We start from the raw sequence: 26919 nt of genomic DNA on the forward strand, positions 1-26919 counted from the left end.
TTAAAAAAAAATTAGTATATATATAATTATAATAATTATATATATATATATCTTCTTATATTCCAGTTTAACGTGAAGTGAAAATAATATTCATATAGGTTTATTCCCAATAAATGACGAAACACTAATATTTTCTGTTTCCTTCAGTATCCCAACCCATTCGAAACTGCAATTCAAGATAATTTTGTAAAATGAATCTCGATTTATCCAACCAATAGCATATGACAAATATCACATTTTTTTGTTTGGGGCAGCTTATAAAACAGAAACTAGTTAATAATATACAAGTGAAAAAATACATGACATTTTAGCAAGATAATTGCCTTCTAACTTATAAGGTATAAACATCTACATCTCTTATCCACGCAGTTGTATATTTCATGTGGGTCACGTGTTTTGGACATGAGTGACCTTGACAGGCCTTGATAGATCATAAAAGACCATGACCAAGCTACTTCCAATGTAGTGAAAAAAGGACAAAAGAATGCAAAGAATAGAAATTAGGGCGTAGCGATATCTGATCCTCATGAATATATACGTTTTGAAAATATCAAGCCTTAACAACCAGCAAAAGAACGGCATGTTAGGTGAAAAATAATGGTTGCCAAACAGGAAAGTGCAAACCTTCTTAATGTCCAAATATATAAATAATTCTTTACAGAATCTCAAAAACACAACTATTACAGGTATGTAATCCAACACATCGAAATACTTAATGACCTACAACATTATTGCAAACATTTTATTAATGATTATAAAAAATAAAAAACCTCATGACATAATGAAGACATATGAAGTCATTGCTTACCTACAAGCAGCAGAGTTCCAACTGCCAAGCCGCCACCTATAAATATACATGCAGAATTCTTAATGACAGAAGCAGAACATAAAGACGTGTTTCATTACAAAAATACAATCAGAAAGGCTCAAGCAGAACTAGATAGAAAGAACATTAAATTAAAATACTTAATTTACCGGAACAAAAAGAAAATAATAAGTGACATGATTGCAAGGTATGGCATCTCATTCTTGTGACTGGTCATCTGCATTTAACCCATCCAAGTGCACACACACATTAGAAAGCAAAAGAATAATTATTGCAATAAATTAGTAGATGCATTCAATAATAAAGTATGCATGGAGTATGTTTATTTTAAACTGAAATACAAAACATCATGCATAAATAATGATTTTTGTGTTTTTTTATTATTTTTATTACTATTATTATTATTATTATTATTATTATTGAGTGTTGTATTATAATTCCACAGAAAATACAAACCCACACATATACAGTACGTACATGCATGCATGCATATAAATGTCTGGGTGTGTCTCATTTACATTTACCATCATTACTAAACAATTGAGGTAAAGTTGGTTTTCTATTCGCACATTCATTCAGTGACAACTTGTGACATGCTCCCTATATTGTTTACCATGGTACTTTGAATATTCAGTCTGAAATCACATGCAAGTATGACTTCATAAACAACATTACAACACTATTTATTTGACTGTGAACAATGTTGTACATTGATAGTGATTGGCTGCTAATATGATTTCACTATTTAATATTTGTACTACTAAGTACATTTCTAAGTGATGTTCATATGTTTTGCTTTCATAAATTAAAAGTGTGACAGTGGAAAGTTTAATACTAGGAAATGTTCTCGAATTATGAAAAATGTGAAAGTAGAGTGGCATTTAAAATATATGAATGTAAAGATTGTATTTACATTGTTTACCACGCTACTTTAAATGTTGGGTTTGAAATCGCATGCAAGTATGACTTCAAAACAATTGAATTGACTGAGCAATGTTGTACTTTGACAGTGACTGGATGCTAATATGATTTTACTATTTAGAAATCACAAAGAATACTTTTCTGAAAAATTATATTATTAAGGAGAAATTCAGAATGTGTGAATATAAATAATAAAACTAACTTTATCTCAATTGCTAAACATATTCATTATTTCTGTCACTTTTACTATGTAAACATGCCAAAGTAAGGTAATCATTATCAAACAAACGTCACAAGGAATATAAAACACAAACATACTTCATATAGTACAACTAACCGTCATTTAAATGAAAGACTGCATCTTGATTAATTGAACTACTACATTTCTCAGTGACATTAATATACAATGTGTTTTCATAAATTATAAGTGTGACAGTGGAAAGTGTAATATTAGGGAATGCTCTTGATTTACAAAAATATGAAGGTATAAAGTGAAATATATACATGTTATGATTGAGGTAAAGTTCGCACAATTGGTAATTTTTGAACAGTGACAACTTGTGAGACGGTATTTACATTGTTAACCACACTACTTTAAATATTGGCTCTGAAATCCCACGTACATTAAGTATGACTTCAAAACAATTGAATTGACTGTGAATAATGTACTTGGATAATCATTGACTGCTTATCATTTCCCTATTCAGAATTCGCAAAGAATACTTTTCTAAAATTATATCATTAAGAAGAAAGTCTGAATGTGTAATATAAATAAAATCAACTTTACCTAAATTAATAAACATAACCATTATTACTCTGTCACTTTTACTATGTAAACATGCCAAAGTAAGGTAATCATTATCAGATGAATATCGTAAGGAATATAAAACACAAACATATTTCAAATAGTACAACTAAGCGTCATATAAATGCAAAGATTACATCCTGATGAATTAAAAACTTTCATTATGATCTAATAAGTACAATTCTCAATGATGTTTATATCTATCTATCTATCTATCTATCTATCTATCTATCTATCTATCTATCTATCTATCTATATATATATATATATATATATATATATATATATATATATATATATATATATTATGCTTTCATAAATGACAAGCGAGACAGTGGAAAATTTAATCCTGGGAAATGTTCTTGATTTATAAAAATATGACGGCATAGAGTGAAATATATGAACGTAATGATTGAGGTAAAGTTGGTTTTATATTCGAACATTCATTCATTGTTTAACAGTGACAACTTGTGACACGGTATTTATATTGTTTACCAAACTACTTGAAATACTGGCTCTGAAATCGCATGTATGACTTCAAAATTTAATTAGCTGAGCAATGTTGTGCTTTGATAGTAATAAGCTGCTAATATGATTTCCCTATTTAAAATTCGCAAAGAATACTTTTCTGAAATTATATTAAGGAGAAAGTCAGAATGTGTGAATATAAAATCCACTTTACCTCAATTACGGAACATAACCATTATTTATCTGTCACTTTTACCATGTAAACATGTCAAGGTAAGGTAATCATTATCAGATGAATAAGGAATATAAAACACAAACATATTTCATATAGTACAACCAAGCGTCATATAAATGCAAAGATTACATCTTGATGAATTAAAAACTTTCATTGTGAACGAATAAGTATATTTCTCAGTTATGTTTATACATATTATGCTTTCATAAATGACAAGTGTGCAGTGGAAAGTTTAATACTTGGGAATATTCACGATTTATAAAAATATAAAGGCATAAAGTGGCATTTGAAATATATAAACGTTATGATTGAGGTAAAGTTGGTTTTGTATTCGCACATTCATTCATTTTTGTACAGAGACAACTTGTGATACGGTATTTACATTGTTTACCTCACCACTTTGAATATTGGCTCTGAAATCGCAAGTATGACTTCAAAACAATTGAATTGACTGTGAATAATGTTGTACTTCGATAGTAATTGACTGCAAATATGATTTTACTATTTAGCATTTGCAAAAAATACTTTTTTCTAAAATTATACTATTAAGGAGAAAGTGTGAATGTGTGATATAAATAATAAAATTAACTTTTTCTCAATTACTGAACATAACCATTATTTTTCTGTCACTTTTACTATGTAAACATGCCAAAGTAAGGTAATCATTATCAAATAAATATCATAAGGAATATAAATCACAAACATATTTCATTTAGTACAATTATCATATAAATGAAAAGATTATATCTTGATGAATTAAAAACTTTCATTATGAACTAATAAGTACATTTCTCTGTGATGTTTGAATATTATGCTTTCATAAATGACAAGTGTGACATTGGAAAGTTTAGTAGTAGGGAACGTTTTCGATTTCTAAAAATATAAAGAGATAGAGTGAAATATATGAACGTAATGATTGAGGTAAAGTTGGTTTTATATTCGCACATTCGTTCATTTTTGAACAGTGACAACTTGTGACACGGTATTTACATTGTTTACCACACTACTTTAAATATTGGCTCTGAAACCTCATATAGTGTGTATGACTTACTAACAAAACAATTAAATTGACTGTGAACAATGATGTACTTGGATAGTCATTGGCTGCTTATTTCCCTAATCAGATTCTAAATTCTAATTATATTATTAAGGAGAAAGTCCGAATATGCGAACATAAACCCAACTTTACCTCAATAACACAATGCATTTAAACTTGACAGCGAGCTTCAGCCAAACGTATGATACTAACCAATCACATAGTCAAGCGAGCTTACGCCAGACGACACTAAGAGCTGTCCGTTCTGCACAGATGGTCTGGTACCAGGGATAGAAACTAGCTTGCTGCGGGTTTTCTTCTGAAAACTAGTTGTGTTTCCTATGCTGCTGGATCCAGCCATGCCTCTAACGGGAGCCGCCATGTTTTTCTGGTGTTGACAGCAGCGTCGATGACACTACAGCCAATCAGCGGCCGAACTACTGTGTGCTCAGCCAATCAGAAAGAGACTTGTTTAGCGACGATGATGCAACTGAGTTCAAGGTTGACAGCGGCTGCGTAGTGAACACATGATCTAGGAATACAAACAGCACGCCTGCAATGAACATTATTCTGGTAAGATTACTGTACAAATTATAATAATCAGTTTATTATAATTTCATCACACGTGACATTCAGCCAGTATATTTGTCCTGCTGTCGATTTTGAAACCGACAGCTTCCTGAACTAGAATATATGAATGGGTTATTCCTTAAACCCCAATGACACTGTTAACTCAAGGATGAATTTGTCATTGTAAAGCTGTTATGAATAATAGTATTATATGTATTGACTATAGCAATGAATACAACTATAAATAAATAGTGAGAGAAATTAATAGATAGATATAATCATAAATGTGTCATGTAAAAGTGGAAAAAGTAAACATTTCAGTTATTTTGATGCTTTAAATTATTCATTATGTACATTACTGTTTAATTTTTACATTTTTCATTTATTTTTTGTTTAATTTGTCAGTTTTACGTTGTCTTATGCTAAATCTTTTTATATATTTTGCATCTATATTTATTTTTTATTTATATTTTATTCTCACCACAGATATTTGAAGACATATACACGTTTATATTTAATATGCTTGTATGTAAAATATATATGGAAGGAGAGAGAGCACTATGAGACTGGGGTAAAGTTAGTTTTACATTCACACATTTTGGCTTTCCTTTAATAATATAATTCCAGAAAAGTATTGCTTCAAATACTAAATAGTGAAATCATATTAGCTGCCAATGACTATCAGAAAGTACAACGTTGTTTACAGTCAATTAAATAGTGCTTATGTTGTTTTGAAGTCATACTTGCATGAGATTTCAGACTGAATATTCAAAATAGTATGGTTAATAATATAGGGAGAGTGTCACTGTTCAAAAATGAACGAATGTGTGAATATAAAACCAACATTACCTGAATCACTATATATATAAAATTATTAGTTTTGATTTCATTTATTGCCATTTCGATTTTAGCTTAAAAAAAATAAGCAAACATTTGTCTAATCTGTAAACTATTTTTATTTTAGCATTATTAATAGTATTTATTTATTTATTTATTTTACTATTTACTAATGACTACATTTTTAAAAAATCTTTTCTGATAAACAGTCTGTGGTTATTTGTTATGATCAGTGTTGGGGAAATTGACTCGAAAGTAATGCATTACAATGTTGAATTACTCCCCAAAAAAGTAACTAGTTGCTTTACTTAGTTACTTTTATGGAAAGTAATTTACTTTTAAGTTACTTTTGAGTGACTTTTTCATACCTGCCTGAGACTTGATCTCTCTCAGAACATGAAGGGTATTTTTTTAAATAGAGGAACTCTGGATTTAACGACACACTGTATAACCTACACCTTCATTTACCTTTATAATAAATTACAGTAATTAAAAAAATAGAACAGGGTTACCTTCTGAGAACTTCCTGATGCTATACACTGAAAAAAAGGATTCAAAGATGATTCCTTGGATTAACTAAATTTTTTTAAGTTAAGGAGTTGTAAACAATTTATTTGGGCTGAATTTAAACAAATGAATTAAGTTGAACATTACTCAATTTAATTAGTTTTTTAAATTCAACCCAATTAAATTGTTTGCAACAGTTTTGCAGACATCGTTTTTTTCAGTGTACATGCCGTATATACAAATTAATGAAAGTAGAAAGCAATGTGTTTGCTACTTTTGTATTTTTGTCTTATTCAGTAAAATCACTCTCCACTGAGACAATCTACTTTTCTTTCATGTGTTCAGAATAATGAGAATACTTCCATCACAGAAATGCAAGGCTCTGCTTTCTTTGTTTCTGTCTATTCCCGCGGGGAGCTTATTCTCTCATTGAGTGTAATTCAACGTGATTACACTAATTTTAATTTAGCAAATTAATTAATCTAAAAAGTAACTCATGTTATATTTTTTTAAAAAGTAACTCAAATAGTATTACTTAATTTTTTAATGCATTACTTTACTCGTTACTTCATAAAGTAATATTATTATGTAACTCGCACTACTTGTAATGCGTTACCCCCAACACTGGTTATGATGATATAATTTATGAACATTTATTTTATTTATCTCACATACTGTAATAGAATGGAAATCCCAATCACAAATCAATACTTAATGTCTATTTATTTATAAAATTTAAAATGATCTGTGATGTAGTGGCAAGATATTATTCCTTTTAATTCACTAACCGTCATAGGTAATTTTTTTCACAGTTTTAGTCACTGAAAATTAATGATATTTTTTCACATTTCTATACATATAAATCAGGGGTGGGCATCATGGTGGCGCAGTGGGTAGCACAATCGTCTCACAGAAAGACGGTCAATGGTTCGAGCCTCGACTGGGTCAGTTGGCATTTCTGTGTGTAGTTTGCATGTTCTCCCCATGTTTGCATGGGTTTCCTCCAGGTGCTCTGGTTTCTCTCACAGTCCAAAGACATGCAGTTCAGGTGAATTGGGTAAGCTAAATTGTCTGTAGTGTATGTGTGTGAATGAGAGTGTATGGGTGTTTGCCAGTGATTGGTTGCAGCTTGAACGGCATCCGCTGCGTAAAACATACGCTGTATAAGTTGGCGGTTCATTCCGCTGTGGCAACCCCTGATTAATAAAGGGGCTAAGCCGAAAAGAAAATGAATGAATGAATGAATAAATCAGGGGTGCCCAAACTTGGTCCTGGAGGGCCGGTGTCCAAAGTTTAGTTCCAACCCCAATCAGACATACCTGGGCTAGCTAGTCAATCTCTAACTAGGCTTTCTAGAAACATCCTTGCAGGTAAGTTGGAGCTAAAATCTGCAGGATAACGGCCCTCCACGACCAACATTAGACACGCCTGATATAAATGCTATATCTCTACCGGACATGTCCATTCAGTCTTGAGATGGTCTTTTTAGTTTGTCCAGCTGCTTCTATCGCTCGTGTTATTTTAATTATGTCAGCTTTATCAGCTCGTACTGTATATCTGATTGTTCCCCACAGTGCTAATACTAACAGTCATAACATGTCAAATGTTTCCTGACCAGCTTGTTTGGGTTTCCTCAACCTGAGGTTAAGAATATAGTGGCGTTGCTCAAACGGGAAGCTAGATTGTCATCTGCGGAGGGTTTGTTTGAGTTGGTGTTGAAAGGAAAGCAATAATCTTGGATGCCAGGACAATTATAGGGTTGTGGTTACACTTATTTGTGACCCACAGGAAGGTCACTTTATTCTCTCCTCCAAAAACAGCATCAATCTGCTCCTTTTTTCCCCAATACGCAATACAGAATATCATTTTTAAAAACAAAGCAGGCTAATTTTAAAAACAAACAGGTAGGGATGGGCATGATTTACTGAATGGAGAATTGTATGATTTCTCTTTTAGCCACAACATATATGGCACATCTGATAAGATCTGTTTGTCTTTCAGCCCTGTCTTGGGTTCAGGCTGCAGTCAAAGGTCATTTCAATAAAGATTAGTCTATTTATGTCACGTCATTGTTACAGGACTGGCTCAGCATCCTTTGAAATCACTTTGCTTTTGTTCATATTTACAGGGATTGACTCTGTAATTGGCTTTAGTCATTATCCGTCTTTAAAAAATTCATTTGATTTCCATTGCACTGTTGTGTAAATCGAGTGCATGTTGACATCTGTCCTCCATCAGCCAATCAGGTGTCTCCATCCAAGCTCAATCCGCCAGTCTCGTTTTGATATCTGCACCGATAGCCTTCTGATTGCTAAATCTCTTGGTTCTCTGATCCAGTGTAAACAAAGCGAGCAATGCAAGGCCACCCTCGGCTGCCTTCTGCTGCACAGATCCAGAACATCAGATTTCCCCCTCCTCGTCTTCTTTCCATCTGGGTTCTCAAGGGAACGTCATCTTAGTTAACACCATTCAAATCTGTGTAATCTTCTTAAGAATCGCTGAAGCTCCCAAAGTCCTCGTCGAATTGTGTATGTCTGAATTGAGATGTGCTGTGATAAGAAGCTGTGAAGCAGCTGAAATCATATCATCTTTACACTGAAGGTCTTTCTTTTTTATTAATTTGGTAAATAAATTAATACTAACAGAGGTAGAAAAACTAAATAAAACTTACAGAGTGAACAGTATTGGAGCTAAACAAAATAATAAGAGCAAACAAGTATACACATATACACTTATAAGTACAGTTTATAATGCACTGTATATAATACTGACCTCTATGAAAAAAAAAAAAAAAAATAATAAAAAGAAAGAAAATAATAAATATATTTAATAAGTAATAATAATAGTAATAGTGATAAAAAAGGCCACTATCTTGTCTTTGACTGGCCTACAGTATCACTGGCCTTTCACATAAAACATAGTTTGTAACTATCTATTGCATCTAAATTATTTTGAATCACAGTTACAGTTGGGTATGTGTGTGTATAATATACCCAGTATACAGTAAAATGAATTTTTTTTTTCAGGTGTACAAAACAAAAGCATAATACAGTTTTACAAACATAATACAAACTTTAATTCTTTAATATTTACTAATCTGCTTTTTATCCCACCTCAAACCCCCATATCTACCACCCCATCATCCCAGCCATGCAGCACAAACAAGTAGAAATATCTATTTACATTTACATTTACATTTACATTTAGTCATTTAGCAGACGCTTTTATCCAAAGCGACTTACAAATGAGGACAAGGAAGCAATTTACACAACTATAAGAGCAGCAGTGAACAAGCGCTATAGACAAGTTTCAGTTTCATTTATTTAAAATAAATAAATAATAAAAAGAATGTAGTTGTTAAATAATACAGTTAATATACAAAAAAGGGTTATTCCACTTCTGCTTCAAGATGAGAAGTATCAATATGCTGTAATTCAACAAAGGTTTCCATGTTTTATAAAAAGTTTTTAAAGACCCTCCAAGTTTACCATTTTTTTTTTATTCTTTATATTTTTTGGCACTATTCTTTGAACCACTAAGTTTTACCAACTATTTAGCAAGTTTTAATCATTGAAAATTATGAGATTATGTATATTTTAATTTAAATATATATTGCTTATTTAAATTAAATATTCTCTTACATTTTAATAAAACAGGATAAAAATTTGATTTTATTTTTAAATGAACATCAGTTATGATTTTTAACATTTAAATCATTATGTATATATATATATATATATATATATATATATATATATATATATATATATATATATATATATATATATATATATATATATATATATATATATATATATATATATATAGACCGTTTTTGTACCAATTTATTATTTTTTTCTGTATGTCCGACAATCATGAACAATGGCTTTCAGAAATCCAGTACTGTTTTCCAGTGTCACCTGGCCTGCTGTTTATTTTCTTTGCTATTTCAGGAGGTCAGCAGAGTGTTAGCACATTAGATGGTGGCACAGAGTCTTAGTGACCTTTACACATGTGTGACATCACCCTCAATGCCTGAATTGCTGCTTGCATGCTTTGCTTCGTATACCAGGTGTTTGCAGTATATACTGCACTATATCTGACTCTTAAAGCCATACAGTATCTCCGTTTTGCTGTCCCTCTAAAATAAATTCAGCTCTGAGTTTTGAAAATGCATAATTTTTAAGAATTTGACTGTTGTCAATCTGAACCCAGAATTATCCACAATGTTAACGTTATAATGTGGTAATGCACAAAAACTTGACAACCAAAAATAGTTCAGCAACAGAAAAACAAGGTTTCTGGCAAAATAGCCTTGTCTAAAACTTTATTAGCATTTCAAATGTTTTTATTTAAGTTCTGTCAGTAATTCTGCACATTACTAATGATAGCAGGTCTATAAGGTGTGCTGTATTAAAAGGATAGTTCACCCAAAAAATGAAAAATTTAGTTTATGAACACATGCTCCACTTGTTTGACTGTTTTTATTCTGTTGAACACAAGAGATGATAATTTGAACAAAGCTGGAAACTGGTAACCATTTACTTCTCTAATTTTTGTTTTTCCACTATTGAAGTCAATAGAAAAGAAACTCATCTACGTTTGGAACCACTTAAGAGAGAGTAAATAGTGAGTGCATTTTCATTTGGGAATGAAAAAATTTTTTTAATGTATCTTTTGCATAAACAAATGTGTAACTAAGTAGTAACTAGTTGAAGATCTACATGCAGGTCTATTGAAGTTGACATATTTCCATCCTATGTTTGGCTTCACGCATATTAGTGTAATATCTGTACCTTAAATTCAAGACAGAATGCAACAGATGATTTAATGATTAATACTCAGTATATTTATCATATATAGTATATATCATTACAGCATCGATATCGCAATGTGTGTCATCATTGCAAAGTTTAACTTTAAGAGTGATTTTTTTTTTTCTTTTCCATTTGCTTGTGTTTTTAAGGCTTGTGACTACGATTTCAAGTGAATTTGTGTCTTTAACAAATATTAATTGTTTTAATTTTTATACAAAGAAGACTATACAGTGTAACTTATTTACATGTGATTATTACATTTCTGTATACATGAATCCTGTTAGACTCTCCAGAAAATCATAAAGCATTATTTAATTTATTTATTTTTTCTTTTGTTAATACTTCATTTTGATGGTCCATTTGAGTATTAGTAGACTGTCTGCTTAATATCTGCTGATTCTGCTCCTTCAACAGACATTTAAATGACTAGAAGAAACTTTGCAAGTACATGTCAACTTACACTAACCCTAACCTCAATCTAACAGTCTACTTATAATTTATTGAGAATTAGTTGGTATGTAGATGCAATGCAACAAACAGACCATCGAAATAAAGTGTGACCTTTATTTTTGCTTTGTTCTATTTATTTATATTACAGTTACTGTAGTTTATTATATTTTATGCAAATATCACTGCCCTATCATCACAATCAGTTTAAAATTATATATATATTTTTTTCACTGTCTACAGAACAAACCATCGTAATACAATAACTTACCTAATTACCCTAACCTGCCTAGTTAACCTAATTAACCTAGTTAAGCCTTTAAATGTCACTTAAAGCTGTATAGAAGTGTGTTGAAAAATATTTAGTCAAATATTATTTACTGTCATCATGACAAAGAAAATAAATCAGTTATTAGAGATGAGTTATTAAAACTATTATGTTTAGAAATGTGTTAAAAATCTTCTCTCCGTTAATAATTCTGACTTCAACTATATATGTCAGAAAAACAATTATTTTCCAATATTGTTGAACCCTAATACTCAGATAATAAATAACCAAAATGCACATCTTTAGAGTAAACACCATTTTTTTCTGAAGTTAATATAGTTGTTGCCAAATCTGCAAGGGAAAACATTTGCAGCATTATACAGTAACCTTAATGTATCTAATCTCTTTGTTGCCAAGTTTTAAACTGTAAGCGATCTAGTGTTTAGAGTGATTTATCAGATTAAACGCTGATAAAGCAGGATTGATGACAGCTCTCTTTCTCCCTCAGGAGATTTGTTCAATTTCAAAAAATTAGTTTTACTGCAGATTTTTAGGATTAAAAGTCTGTTTTGATGCCACCTGCTTCTCGGCACTCTGGGAAACCTTTTTCCCTTCTGTTGCATTATGGGTTTTTTTCTGGGGTCCGGGGCCACAGATGGCTCTCCAGAGATGCTCAATGCAACTCTGTTTAGCAAATAAATATACATTGTGCGATGTAATCCTGGATTAAGGCAAGGCTCGGAGTTAATTATCCAATTGTTAGATACAATTCATTTTTGGTCCGTCACTTTTCCCGCTCAGGGAATCATGTGGCAGATAGTGCTTGTTCTCAACACACAGGGGAATGCTCAGAAATAGAGATTTAATCTCAATTGTCTGGAGGTCTGTTTGATTTTGGCTAAACTCCATTTGATTCCAAGCAGCTGACTCACACAGCCTCTCTCTCACACACACGGGGTGCCGGTGGAAAACCAGGCGGCCGCATATGGACTGTCTCTTGATATCATTCACTGGCCGTGTAATCTTATTATGCTAAATCCTTAATCCTCACCTATGCTGGACGGCCCACAACAGTGATGGTGTTGGTGATTGGACGACTAGACGGTGCTAGTGTCCTCCACCGCACATTCGGTTAATATAAACATGACAGACAAGTCTCTCGAGGTTGAGAATGAATGATCAAGCGAATAAGATAGACAAAGCTAAAACAGAATTGTATAAAGTCAATTAATTAGCTCTAGTCAGATAGTTCATACACTGTTAGACCACGTACACTTAAAAAATGTAATGAAAAAGCCATGCCAACAAATGTTTTTATGTTACTTAATTAGTTAATCAGGATTCAACTAAACTTGATACAAAGTTTAACCAAAGTCCTTTTAAGACAAGTCATTTCACTCGGCGGCCATCTTTAAAAACGCTTCTCGGGCATTCTGTCTGAATGGGGAAACATTGAATTTTACAAAACTGTTTGCCAAGCTTATGATTACATTACATATTTGGAATCACCAATAAATTTAAACAACAACTGTCTCATAGTCTCTTAGTTTCTAAACGTTTGAATCAAACAAAATCTGCATTTTTTTCAGGCTTCCCAAGCTAATGCGCATGTGCACTCGAAAGTAACGAGATCACGACACCAACCTCATTCATGGCCATGTTACACATCACCACCCTTACAATAATGCTTTATTAGCTCTCACTGGTCTTCAGAATTAATTCACAACTTAGTTTGTGGCTGTTTGAGTAGTTGCTGTCATGGGATGTGCGTTTGACAGGACGGACTGTACATAGTGTTATTTTCATACAGATTACAAAACCAAAAAAACTTTTGTTTTCTAGTGTAGTTGGTTCATTTAAAAGAGATTTCAAGCTTTATGTGGATATATTTCATATGTCTGTGAAGCAAGTATTCGCTGAGATTCCAGTGTGTTTGTTGACCACAAAAACTGTAGTAAAAGCACACGTCTGGTCCGAGAATCGTCAGCGATCGATGATTGGCTCCTGTACTAGTCGGTGGGGCTTTATTTATCATATTGACACTTTTGTTAGACTTTTCCCCATTCTAAACAATACAAGTGACACGTCTTGTGTATTCGGCTGATTCGAGATGACTAAAAAAGTGCAGGTAATTCAACATTTATTTTTACAGTGTACATTATTATTTAAAAGTTTGGGCTTGTTAGTTTTTTTTTCAGTTTTTAAAGAAGTCTCTTTTGCTAAGGCTGCATTTATTTACAAATTTACAGTTTAATATGATTTGAACAAATAGTATCCTTTTTGTTGTCTTCTGCGACACCTGATTCTGCAGAAATCATTTTATTGATGATTTGGTGTGAATATTATTTATTTATTGACAACATGTTACATTTTTGTTGAAAACAAGTTGACTGGTTTTGTTAACCCTTGACTTGTTCCAAACCAGTATAAGTTTTTTTCTTTTGTTGAACACAAAAGATATTTTGAAAAAGGTTGGAAACCTGTAACATATATTGTAAGAAAAACAATTACTACACTGAAAAAAAATGATTCATTGGATCTACTAAAAATATTTAACGTAAGTGCTTGCAAACAATTTATTTTTGGGGTGAATTTAAACAAACTAATTAAATTGAATATATTTCAACCTAATTTGTTAGTTAAAATTCAGCCCATATAAATTGTTTGCAACCAATTACTTAAAAAAAAAAATCTAGTAAATCCAATGAATATTTTTTTTTCAGTGTATGGAATCAATGGTTGCAGATTTCCAATATTGTTCAGTATGTCTTGTGTGTTGTTTTTGGGTGAGGTATGCTTTTAAACACAGAATAATTATGTCATAGTCGCTTTCGATTTATAATTCAATGTCTATACACTTCATTGTTTACATTTGTATTTGCGGATGTCAAGTAGGCAGAGGAAATTTACCAAGATTTCCAAATAAAAGAAGGCGTAACCCCTAGAGCCCCACCTAACTATTGGATCATCACAGACCAATAGTAGTTTAAAAGTGTTTACCAGCTAAAGTATACTTTCATGGAAAGTTTGCTTTGGCTGGCTGTATTTTAAACCCCTAAAAAAAGGGGCCACGTGATATTTTAGAAATCTGACATGGCAGTATTTTGTTTTTCTACAATACAAATATACTTACTCCCAGGGTCATTTGTCTCGACGTTGATATTTAGCCACACAATATTGGTGTTTCGTAGCATCTAGTTTTATGAGGCGAGTTGTAAACCCAACGCTCAACATCCGATCTGGAGGACCAGGACATATACACACAAACTACAGACAATTTAGCTTACCAGATTCACCAATAGCGCATGTCTTTGGACTGTGGGGTGAACCGAGACCGGTTTATTATATTTTATGCAGATAAAAATGCTTAGTACTTCCCTACAAAATAATTCCAATCAGTCTAAAACGATGACTTTTTCAAATAGATCCATTTAAGCCACCTGGTGAGATTGTATTCATAATCGAAATATTAAAAAAAAAATAAAAAATCAAGTCATATTTTTCCAATATCCTGCAACACTACTTCAAAACAACCATAGAGCCTTAAAAGGTAAGTGTGTACATTATATATAATTCAGGCAAAGAATCAAAATCCCGCTATCAATTGCCAGAGAAAACGTCTCAGAAACAATAGTTTGTCCACCCCACCCTAGAGTTTGATAAGCAAAACAACAGCTGGCCCTTTCACTGCCTCCCTGCGATTCAACTACATCCAGTCAGGCAGAAACATCCCTGGACGGAGGGGGCTTCTGGGTATAGGAGCTTGCTCTCGTACATGGTGTTTGTGTTGGGGGGTATCAGACGTAATTATGAGGATTCAAAGGTGTGGATTCGATGTCTGACTGGAATGGAAAGAGAGGGGACTGAGGTATGGGGTGAGGAGATGGATGGTGGGTAATGGGATTAGGTGAAGCGCTTTCCATGACACATGGAGACAGACACCTGACACTTGGCCTGGGACTGGGATGGAGGAAGTAGGGGACAAGGAGATTAATTCCACCCCATATTGGAGATGTCATTCCTGAGGCAATAGGGGCTTTTGGGATGGGGCTCGGTTTGGTTTGGTTTCTGCTCCACTGGGTCACCTTAATTCATTTGGTTTGTTTCAGGAGAAAAGATTGAGGTTTATCCTTCATTGGATTTCCAGCGAAGTTGTTCCTCTGAAGATTTGCTTTCTAATTGGGCAAGAGTTCGATTTTTAGGGTTTCTTGTTATGTAGTGGTCTGAAAACCAGTAAATAGCTCTTCATTGAAGGGTTTCTCTGGTTTGTTTCAGAAGAAAAGATTGAGGTTCATCCTTCACTGGACATCCAGTGAGGCTGTCCTTCTGAAAACGTGTCTCTTAATTGTGCGAGAGCTCGAATTTTAGTTTCTTGTTTTGTAACAAATCAACAGTCAACAAAAGGAAATGTTTTCAAAATTTCAACTAATTGGTTTTAGGTAAAAAGTTTGGTTTTTTTTCCTACATTGGACTTCCAGCAAAGTTGTTCCTCTGAAGATTTGTTTTCTAAATCTGGAAGAGCTTGATTTTTAGGGTTTCTTATTATGTAGTAGTCTGAAAACCAGCAAACGGCACTTCATTGAAGGGTTTCCATAGTTTGTTTCAGAAGTAAAGGTTGAGGTTTTTCCTTCACTGGACATACTGTATAGTGAGGCTGTGCTTCTAAAAAAACTTGTCTCTTCTTAATTGTGCGAGAGCTCGAACATTTGTTTCTTGTTCTGTAGCAATCCAAAAGCCAACAAAGGAAAGGTTTCTCTGCCAAGTAATGTTTCTACCAATGTGTTTTAGGTAAAAAGTTTGGATTTCTTTCCTTCATTGGGCATCCAGCAAAGTTGTTCCTCTGAAGATTTCTTTTTATTGGGCAAGAGTTCGATTTTTCAAACAAAGTTCGAGTTTCTTGTTATGTAGTGGTCTGAAAACCAGCAAACGGCACTTCATTGAAGGGTTTCTCTGGTTTGTTTCATAAGAAAAGATTGAGGTTTATACTTCACTGGACATCCAGTGAGGCTGTCCTTCTAAAAACATGTCTCTTAATTGTGCGAGAGCTCGAATTTTAGTTTCTTGTTTTGTAACAATTCAACAGTCATCAAAGGAAATGTTTTAAAAGTTTCTACTAATGTTTTAGGTGAAAAGTTTGGGTTTCTTTCCTTCATTGGACTTCCAGCAAAGTTGTTCCTCTGAAGATTTGTTTTCTAATTCGGCAAGAGCTCAATTTTTAGGGTTTCTTGCTATGTGGTGGTCTGAAACCAGTAAAAGGCATTTCAATGAAGGGTTTCCGTGATTTGTTTCAGAAGAAAAGATTTAGGTTTATCCTTCACTGGACATCCAGTGAAGCTGTCCTTCTTCATAATTGTGCGAGAGCTCGAATTTTGGTTACTTGTTCTGTAGCCAGGGGCGTAGCAACCAGGGGGGACGGGGGGATCCGTCCCCCTCACTTTTAGAGACAGACCATTTAGAAACAGGTGATTAATAATTATATCCAAAACCATTATAAACCAGCAAACAGCACTTCATTGAAGGGTTTCTCTAGTTTGTTTCAGATCAAAAGATTGAGGTTTATCCTTCATTGGACATCCAGTGAGGCTGTGCTTCTGAAAACTTGTCTCAATTGTCTGAGAGCTTGATTTTTAGTTATTATATAGCATTTTAATAGCCTATAAAGGAAATGTTACGAAGGTTTTTACCAATTTGGTATAGGAGAAAAGTTTGGGTTTCTTTCTTTCATTGGACATCTAGAGAAGTTGTCTTTCTAAACATTAGTTTTCTAATTGTGCACAAGTTCGATTTTCAGAAATTCAGAAAGAACCAGCAAACGACTCTTCACTGATGGGTTTCTCTGCCAAACGAAGTTTCCTCTGGTTTGTTTCAGAAGAAAGGTTGAGTTGTATCCTTCACTGGACATCCAGTGAGGTTGTCCTTCTGAAAATTCATCTCGTAACTGTGTGAGATCTCGATTTATTTATTTTATTTTTTGTTCTTTGTCACATAGCAATCAAAAGGCCAACATAGGAAAGATATTTAAGGTTTATACTAATTTGTTTTAGGAGAAAAGTTTTTTTTTTTTTTAGTGATGTTGTCGTTCTGAACATTTGTTTTCCAATTGTGCAAGAATTTCATGTTATCCATCAATACAGATACCAACAAATGGCACATCTTTTAAGGGTTTTTCTGCCAAACAAGGTTTCCTCATTTCCTTCCTTATTGCAGTAGAAAAGACCAGCTCAGGATCATTGGAAATACGTGCCACAGCCTACATTTTTGCAAAAATGGAGAGTAAAATACATTGCTACGGGTACGATTTGTTGCACATTTCAGATGACAAATCCACTAGAGGTTTGCCACTGTCCTTCTTGTACAAGTCTAACTGGTGACTCATTACTAGCTTCATTGCTAAATGGCTAACACGGTTTTTAATCGAGAGATTAGCTGTGCTTCAGGAATGCTGAAAAACAGCATAGATTCGTTCGGCGCTGTGTCTGAGTCCACCCAGCTCTGTGAGTTCTTCAACTCCTCCAGAAATTTTACCTGGATGATGGAGGCTTTCAGCAGTGCTTCAGACTGAGCCGAGCCCAGTTTGATGAGGCGCTGCATCATAATCACGCCCCTGCAAGAGCAAGCTCCTGATTGGTACGCTAAAGTTTAGATTTTCAAACTCAAGCAATTCGTACGTTAAGCATGTCAAACATGCAAAACATTCAATTCGCGCTGCTTCATTCGTGCGAATAGCGCCACAGGATGTCTATTCGCATCTTTGCATTGACTTAACATGTAAATCACTCACGCTTGATGCTAAAAAGATCTTGACTTTTTTTTTTTTTTTTTTTTAGAATTTCTTGTTATGTGGCCTAAAAGACAACAAACTGAAGCGTTTCTCTGCCAGGCGGGGTTTCTTCTGATTCTTTTTTTGTAGAAAAGTCATTGTACATCTGACGTGGTTTTCTGAAGATTTGCACAAGAGTTTCTAATTATTTTGTGGTCCAAATCCAACATTGGTCATTGAATGGTTTTTCCTTCATTGGATATCCAGCAGTGTTATCTACTTGGAGATAAATTTTCTAATTGCACAAGAGCTAGATTTTTTTTAAGAGAGTTTCTTGATGAGTAGCCCAAAATACAGCAAACGGAAGCGTTTCTTTGCCAAGCGAGGATTCATGGATGTGTACAAACATCCAAAAATGACCTTTATTGACTTATGCTCCCTGCTAGCTTGATGGCCAAGGAAAAGTCAATAGTTTGAGAGAGGATGGACTGTTTATTCAGACGACGCACCACAGTTTTATCAGTTAAAGTGCTGGGGTGCGAGGACAAACAAAGGACCTTGTGTTCTGTTGCTATGGCCATATCGTAACTGTTTTTTTTCCAGCTTGAGGAGATGAATCTGTGCCTGCTAGCGCTGTCACCTGCTCCCACAGGTGTAGATTGGGTTGTCTCAGACTGGGTCAGACGCCCAGGGGTCACTCTTCGTGTCTTGTTGATGGCAAGTAGAGGCTCCTGAGAATGAAACACCATCTCTAATGATCACTTTGGTTTCACAGTTTTAACCGTTAGCCATTAAATGTGTGAGGTGCATTTGCTCACCAGCACCACCTCAGTGACAAAGTGTTTAAAACCCCTCTTTCGACCCCCTGGCACAGGCCCGTGTCGTCAGTTTTTAGTTGGCACCGAGTGAGATTTCCAATTGAGAATTTCCATGCTAATTTTAGATTTCTGTTTTGGAATTGGGGAGCAGAGACTGTTGAGTTGTGCTACTTGTTATGAATGAGTTATGATGTTCAAGTAGATAATGTAGATAGTAATTAATGATCAAAATGCTAATGTTAATAGTTTGTGTGTCTTTAAGACATCATGCACCAGTGCTATCGTGTTTATTCATAATTTTAATTCTCTTTTTTCATTTTTGTTTAGGTTCAGTTGTGCTTTTTTTTAATTAGTTTTTGTTCTATAAAAATTAATATTTAGCATTTTTGTTTGGATTATTTGGTCTATTAGTGCTAGATATTTTTCGTTTATTAATTATTGATTATTATGATTACTTTTAGTTTTAAATGTATTCATATTTTTTAAGTCTTTAAGAAATAACAAACCAGCATTTTTGTTTTAATATACTATCCGGGCGACACAGACAATGGTTCAAGGCCTGGCTGGGTCAGTTGGCATTTCTTTATGAAATTTGCATGTTCTTCTCATGTTGACGGGGGTTTCCTCTGGGAGCTCCTGTTTCCCCCACAGTCCAAGACATGCGCTATACTGTAGGTGTATTAAATAAACTGAATTGCAGCTAGGTGGTGCAGTGGGTAGCATAGCAAGAAGGTCGCTGGTTCGAGCCTCGGCTGGGTCAGTTGGCATTTCTGTGTGGAGTTTGCATGTTCTCCGTGTTCACGTGGGTTTCCAAAGACATGTTGTACAGATGAATTGGGTAAGCTAAAATTGACCGTTGTGTATGAGTGTGTGTGTGAATGAGTGTGTATGGATGTTTCCCGGTTGGAGCTGGAGGGGCATCCACTGTGTAAAACATATGCTGGATGAGTTGGCGGTTCATTTCACTGTGGCGACCCCAGATTAATAAAGGGACTAAGCTGAAAAGAAAATGAATGAAATTGCAGCTGGAGGGGTATATCAGCTATGTAAAACATATGCATAAAACATAGTGATATTTGTATTTAAATGATTAGTTATTAATTATTATATGTTATTTTCAATGTATTATTATTACTGTTGTCTTTAAGACATCATAAACCAGTGTTATTTTATGTACTATACTGTGTTTATTAGTAGTTTTAAAAGTTGTGCTTTTATCATTTATTAGGTTTTGATGTTATATACCTATTTATAGCTTTTTTATGTTAGGATTATTTGGTTTTGTTTAATAGTGATAGATATTTTCAGTTTATTAGTTCATTTTTAATTTTCTTTTCAGCTCAGTCCCTTTATTAATCTGGGGTCGCCACAGCGGAATAAACCGCCAATTTATCCAGCACATGTTTTTCGCATAGAATTCCCTTCCAGCTGCTACCCATCACTGGGAAACACCCATACACTCATTCACACACATACACTATGGACAATTTAGTTTACCAAATTCACCTATAGCACATGTCTTTAAACTGTGGGAGATACCGGAGCACCCGGAGGAAACCCACGCCAACACGGGGAGAACATGCAAACTCCACACTGAAATGCCAACTGACCCAGCTCGAACCAGCAACGTTCTTGCTGTGAGGCAATCGTGCTACACACTGTGCCACCGTGACACCACCTAAGTTTGGACTAAGTTTCTCTTTTTTAATATTTTGCTTCGTTTAAGATTTATTTAATTTACTGATAATGCGTTTAGTAATTTTATTTCACAATAACTCAAATGTGTGAATTAAAGGTGTATGCTATTTGAATTAAACTTTTGAAAATATTTTTACAAAAATATTCATATGCTTAATTGTTATGCAGTTGATGGTTATTTGATTGAAAATTACAAGCGCAGAGCAAATGGATGCATGGAGGAATTGTTCACAATGAAATAACTTCTTTTTTTTTTTTTTTGATGGAGCTATCAACAAGGAAATTCACATTTTCTATCAATTTCTGTCACTCTTACTAAAAAATTATTCTTAGTTTTAATCTCACACTTTAATATTATTAACCTGATCATCGGATATCATACAGGCTTAATATCACCTGTATGATAATAGCAGCATTGTTTGAGAATGATTGATTATTACATTTAGACTCTTTTATTTTTATTGCAGAATTGCTGAGTGTCATTAAGAGCGTCAGGATGTTTCGTGGTTTCTTTGTGAAGACGATCAGCTTTGTTGGCTACACCGTCCAGTATGGCTGCGTCGCTCACTGCGCCTTTGAATATGTTGGTGAATTTGTGTCGGTAAGTTTGTTTTTTTTTTTTTTTTTTTTTGGGGGGGTGGGGGGGGGGTTGTGTTTGGTCAAAGCATTTTGGCATTGAGTGGAAAACAAAATTCATAAATCATGTTTTTTTTTTAACAACAATTTATGTCTAAAAGTGTTCAGGTCCTTCCATGGAGCCCACCATCACTAACCATGATGTGGTTTTCTCTGAACGAATAAGCCGCCACCTCTACCGCATACAAAAGTTAGTGTGCTCGATTTGAATTCAGTGTATTTCAAGTATACTGTGCATTAATTTAGTTTTGCTTTTTCAGAGGGGATATTATTATAGCCAAAAGTCCTTCTAATCCCAAGATGAACATTTGTAAAAGAGTAATCGGGCTGGAGGGAGACAAAGTCTGCACCAGCGGACCATCTGACATCTTTAAAACACACACTTATGTAAGTTTCTACCACACCTGACATCATCCACAAACTTTATACAATGCATACGAAGACACTTTATGATTAGAATGCTATGAATGGGAGAAAGGGTCAAAATATAGAGAAATGTAGGCCCAATCCCAATTCTCCCCCTTAGCCCTTCGCCTTACTTCTACCCCTTGTTTTGTGCATTCACATGAAGGGGTAGTGGTGTCCCAATTCTCTTTAGCGTAAAGGTGAACAGTTAAGGGGAAGGACTGAGATTTTTCAGGACCACACTCGAAACCAAGGGGTACAAAAATTTCCCACAATACACCAGCTACAACGGCAACATAGCTGCACACGTGAGTCAGGAGATGCACTAATTAATATAGTTTTGGCATTATTAAGAATTTTTACAACTAACAAGCATTTGTTTTAATACATATCTTACGGCGTTTGTGTACACAGTCATTCTTTAAAATAAAAACGATTAAAAAATGCTGAATAGCAGTCCCACTATATACTTATGCAGTCCTTACAACATCTGTCACTCAATGACACTCGAATACCCTGTCAGAAAAGTCTAGTGGCTGGGAATGAGCTTTGTTGTGTTTACATAGATGAATATGGCCACGGTGTAAATGCACAGTACGGTTACAATCTCATCGCCACATTATATCATTATGATAACATAATATCATTGCTTTCAGTGATTTCCTGAAGATAAATACCTAAAAATAATGCAACTGGAATAACTACAGCAGTCGCCATTGTCTTTCTCATCTTAAGTAAGAGATTGTGATAACATATAGTGACTTGTGTGGGTGTTGTAGTGCTGTCCCATTTCTTAGAGGTAAAATCTGAAGCCCTTCCTTTTCACACTCTGTTTCAAGGGCCAAGGGGAAAAGGTAGGGGAACAAAAATAGAATTGGGATTGGGCCTTAGTCCTGGCTTTTAAATATGAGCCTTTTTGGTTCTTGATCACAAGAAATAACATTTGTTGTCAGATTTTTTTTCTGATTTGCAATATTTAATGGGTAAGGTCACCCTAAACTGAAAAATCTGTCATCATTTACTCATCATTCACTTTAGTTTTTTCTTCATTTCAACACAAAAGTTTAAATGTTCGGTTGAAGTTAAAATGATTAGCCCTTTTATTTCTTTTTCCAATATTTCCCAAATTATGTTTAACAGAGACGAATTTTCACAGTATTTCCTAATATTTTTATTTTCCTTAATATTTTCCTATGTTTTTTCACCTGGAGAAAGTCTTACTTATTTAATCTGTTAGAAAAAAATCAGTTTAAACAAATAAAAAAACATTTTAAGGTTAACATTATTAGCCTCCTTAAGCATTATTAAAGTTTTTTTTTATTTAATTTTTTCTGGATTGTCTACAGAACAAACCATCGTTATACAATAACTTGCCTAATTACTTAAACTGGTCTAGTTAGCCTAGTTTATTTAAATGTCACTAAGCTGAATACTAGTATCTTGAAAAATATATCTAGTAAAATATGATGTACTGTCATAATGCAAAGAAGATTAAAAAAAAAGTTATAAAATTAGAGTTATAAAATTAGTTATTAAAACTATGTTTAGAAACGTGATGAAAAAAAAAAAACTTCTTTCCCTTAAACAGAATTTGAAGAAAAATATAATAATAATTTTGACTCCAACTGTATAATATCAAAAGTACAGTAGTTGTTTGTTTTACTATAGATGTCAATGGTTACAGGCTTCCAACATTTTTCAAAATATCTCTTTTTGTATTCAAACTCTTTTTGAAGCATTGGAAGACGAGTAAATCATGACAGTTTTTTTTAAGGTGAACTATCACTTTAAATTAGATTTTTGAAATATATTTCAGAAGTAGATAGGATTTGGTCTTAGATATACAACATTAGCTGCTCATAAGTGTTGAAAATATGGCCATCAGAGAAAATAGATATGCCCTGAATAGGATTTTGCATCATTGTTTGAAGTGATGTTTTTTGTTTTGTTTTGTTGTTTAACCATTGCATTTAGTCTTAATGCATTTGAATTGTACATCCATTCTTCTCCGTTGGGTAAAAAATTTACCTTTTGGCAACAATGAATGCTTTATTCTCAGATATTATTGGTCCAAAAAGAGCAGAGCCACCCTGTCACTGAAATAGCTTTTATTGTATCACTTTTTTTTTCACCTGGACTGTGTGTGGTTCTGGCCTGTAATTTGTCCCGAAGCTGTTAGTGTTAGTGCCAGATGAGTAGAGCAAGTGATGAAGAGAAAGGAGAGAAAGAAAGGCCTTTCACCGGAGTCATTTAAGGTAAAGAAATACAAACCCTCCACTGAAAAAGGAACCAGAATTGTTAACGTTTCAATACTAGTTAAAATTAAAGGGATAGTTCACCCAAAAATGAAAATTGAATCACTATTTACTCACTTCCAGTGGTTATAACCCTTTCTTTCTTTGGTTGAACACAAAAGAAGAGCTGTGAATGGCAGATTGACCTGCTGCTGCTTCTTCAATATGGTAGGAAATTAAATATGAAAGAAATATGGATGATGCAACAAGATGATTGATATGGCATGTAATGAAGCAACTCAACGGTCCATTAAAGAGGAAGTAGTTTGTCCCCAAGCTTGCATACTTTTCTGTTACACATTCAAAAATATCTACTTTTTTTGTAAAACTATGTATCAAATACATACTTTTAGGATGTAATATAAGTAGTCAAATTGGGACGCAGTGCTAGTTTTAGTTTGGAAACCATAGACTAAAAAATATGGACGTAGTATTGACCTTATTCTTCAATGCGGAAGTGCGCACCTTTTTGCTATTGTTTTAGAATTTCCGATCCAGCTGCCTATGGGAGAAATGACTGGGAATGATAAACGGCAGAAAATGGTCAAACTACTTACTCTACAAACAAGTGTTTGCTTGACAATGCAGACAAAGTAGAGTATTACAATAAGAAAATATCAGTTTGCAACACCAAGCAGCAAAACGAGCTGTTTTTAACATCTAAAAAAGAATAGAAGTGAATGAGACCGGAAGTCTCGAGCCAAAATGATTCAAATGGCTGCGCCCACTCGTACGCGGAGAATAAGGTGAATATATGACGTCCTCTATGGGTTTCTGAAGAGGGCAAATGAAGCTACAAGTGGGTGTGGCCAACCGTCACAATTTTGTTTGTGTGTCATCGCAACAACCCGGGGTACCCAAAAAAGGGCAAAGAGGCGGAGCGTGAGCGGAGCTACAGATGCCTGCTAGCATATTGCTTAGACGGCTTTTCTTTGGGAGAAACGCTTAATACTTCATTACCTGCGACTCGTTTGTGTTCTGACCACTTGTGCTTGGTTGTACACTATTTCAATAAAGTGTTTAGTCTTTTAAAAACACTGTTGTAATACATTGAGCAACTAAACATTATTCTTATGACGTTTTTCTACAGGAGGAAATTATTTCCAAATACTTCAAATATAGTCTTTGTTAGTAAATGCAAGGCTGCTTATGAAATCCAGGCATAACACTGTATGACAGTGTCTACGTTTACATGGACATCAGTAATTGAATTATTTTCTCTAATCTAATTAAGACAATAAAAAGATTAAGGTGTTTACATGAGTTGCGTTTTGAACGTTCCTTTCATGATCCCGTTTTACATGTTATAGCACATAATTCGATTAATGTCATCTCGTCACCACGCTATCCGCATTTCCTCTGGAGTTTCATGTAATTTCAAGCGTTTCATTTTTGATTTGTAGACTTTAACTGCAGTTTGGCACTTTCACTATTATTCAGGAACATTTCATGCATGCCCCCTGTGACAAACGAGATATTGGATGCAACTACAAACTGCTGAAAGAGTGTTGTTTTAATAGAAGTTCATACCACATGCTGAATGGAAGAATAAAAAATGCATTTTACGATGCAGGTGTCTGTGTACTGCACTGACTCGGTAGGTGCAGAGAGTGTCAAACAGCCACGTGTGTGCCTGTGTGGACTATTCTGTCACAAAAAAAGTCCTACATGACGGTAATAGTTTGATTAAGGTGTTTACATGTCTGTACTGCACTTCAATAACGTGAATAAAATCGGCATACTCCACATGTGTTAATTCTGTTTCTCTTTAGTTCGATTATAACCTTAATCGGATTAAATTAATAAAAAAATAATAATAATAAAAAATAAATAAAATAAAAATCGCTGTTTACATGGTAGACTCTTAATCAGAGTATTGTCATAATTGCATTATAATCGAATTATTGGTGTCCATGTAAACGTACTCGACTCCAGATGACTGCTCTATAGTCTACAGCTAATCAATCTGTCAGATTCTGGAGTGCATTACAGTTCTAAAGAAAATTATAAATGATCTTAAATAAAACAAATAATTTATAGATATAGTAAATATGTAAATAAGAATTTCACTGACCTGGGAAATGGAGGCCACTATAATGGTTTGTGAGCACTATTAAGAGCACACAGCATGCCATATTATCTCACAATTAAAAGAAGTAATTCCAAAAGGCAATTGACTGTGTAAAGCCACATAAAACAAAACAAAATTATGATGTATATGCTGAGTTTAGTGGCTAATCAGCCGGAATCAGCTGAGGTGAGGTGTCCCTAATTATGCAGACTTTATCTAACTCAATATAAATGAAACGGATGAGTTATAAAAAAACTTCATCCCTCTCACAGTTGTCATGAAGGCTATAATATTAGCTATATACACACACATTAATCTTTTTTTTTTTGTACTAGGCTGTAAACACCTTTTTTTTCTGCTATAAAGTCGGCCATTTTGACATTGGGGTCAATAGAAATGTGCTCTATTATGGAGCCAGGCCTAACTCCATTCCGTTATAAATTAGATTGTTTAGTTTATTTGTTTACAGGGTCAATGCACGTTAATAAACATTATTGTAA

At 33.9% G+C, this 26919-nt stretch overlaps 2 protein-coding genes across 2 annotated transcripts in view; one reads left to right on the plus strand and one right to left on the minus strand.

The window, feature by feature from the left end:
- Positions 1 to 4676, minus strand: part of elp4 (elongator acetyltransferase complex subunit 4) — a 139653-nt gene extending 134977 nt beyond the window's left edge. The window contains 2 exon segments of the mRNA XM_056461074.1: positions 809 to 844; positions 4505 to 4676. Coding sequence (XP_056317049.1) covers positions 809 to 844; positions 4505 to 4673 — 205 coding nt within the window. The 5' untranslated portion in view covers positions 4674 to 4676.
- Positions 4677 to 4798: 122 nt separating this feature from the next.
- immp1l (inner mitochondrial membrane peptidase subunit 1) overlaps positions 4799 to 26919 on the plus strand; it is a 30446-nt gene continuing 8325 nt past the window's right edge. The window contains exons 1-4 of the mRNA XM_056462719.1: positions 4799 to 4864; positions 21481 to 21614; positions 21751 to 21839; positions 21910 to 22036. Of these exons, the coding sequence (XP_056318694.1) occupies positions 21510 to 21614; positions 21751 to 21839; positions 21910 to 22036 (321 nt within the window). The 5' untranslated portion in view covers positions 4799 to 4864; positions 21481 to 21509. The remainder of the gene's footprint in view (positions 4865 to 21480; positions 21615 to 21750; positions 21840 to 21909; positions 22037 to 26919) is intronic.

Source organism: Danio aesculapii, chromosome 7, assembly GCF_903798145.1.
Source record: "Danio aesculapii chromosome 7, fDanAes4.1, whole genome shotgun sequence".
Classification (NCBI taxonomy): Eukaryota; Metazoa; Chordata; class Actinopteri; order Cypriniformes; family Danionidae; genus Danio; species Danio aesculapii.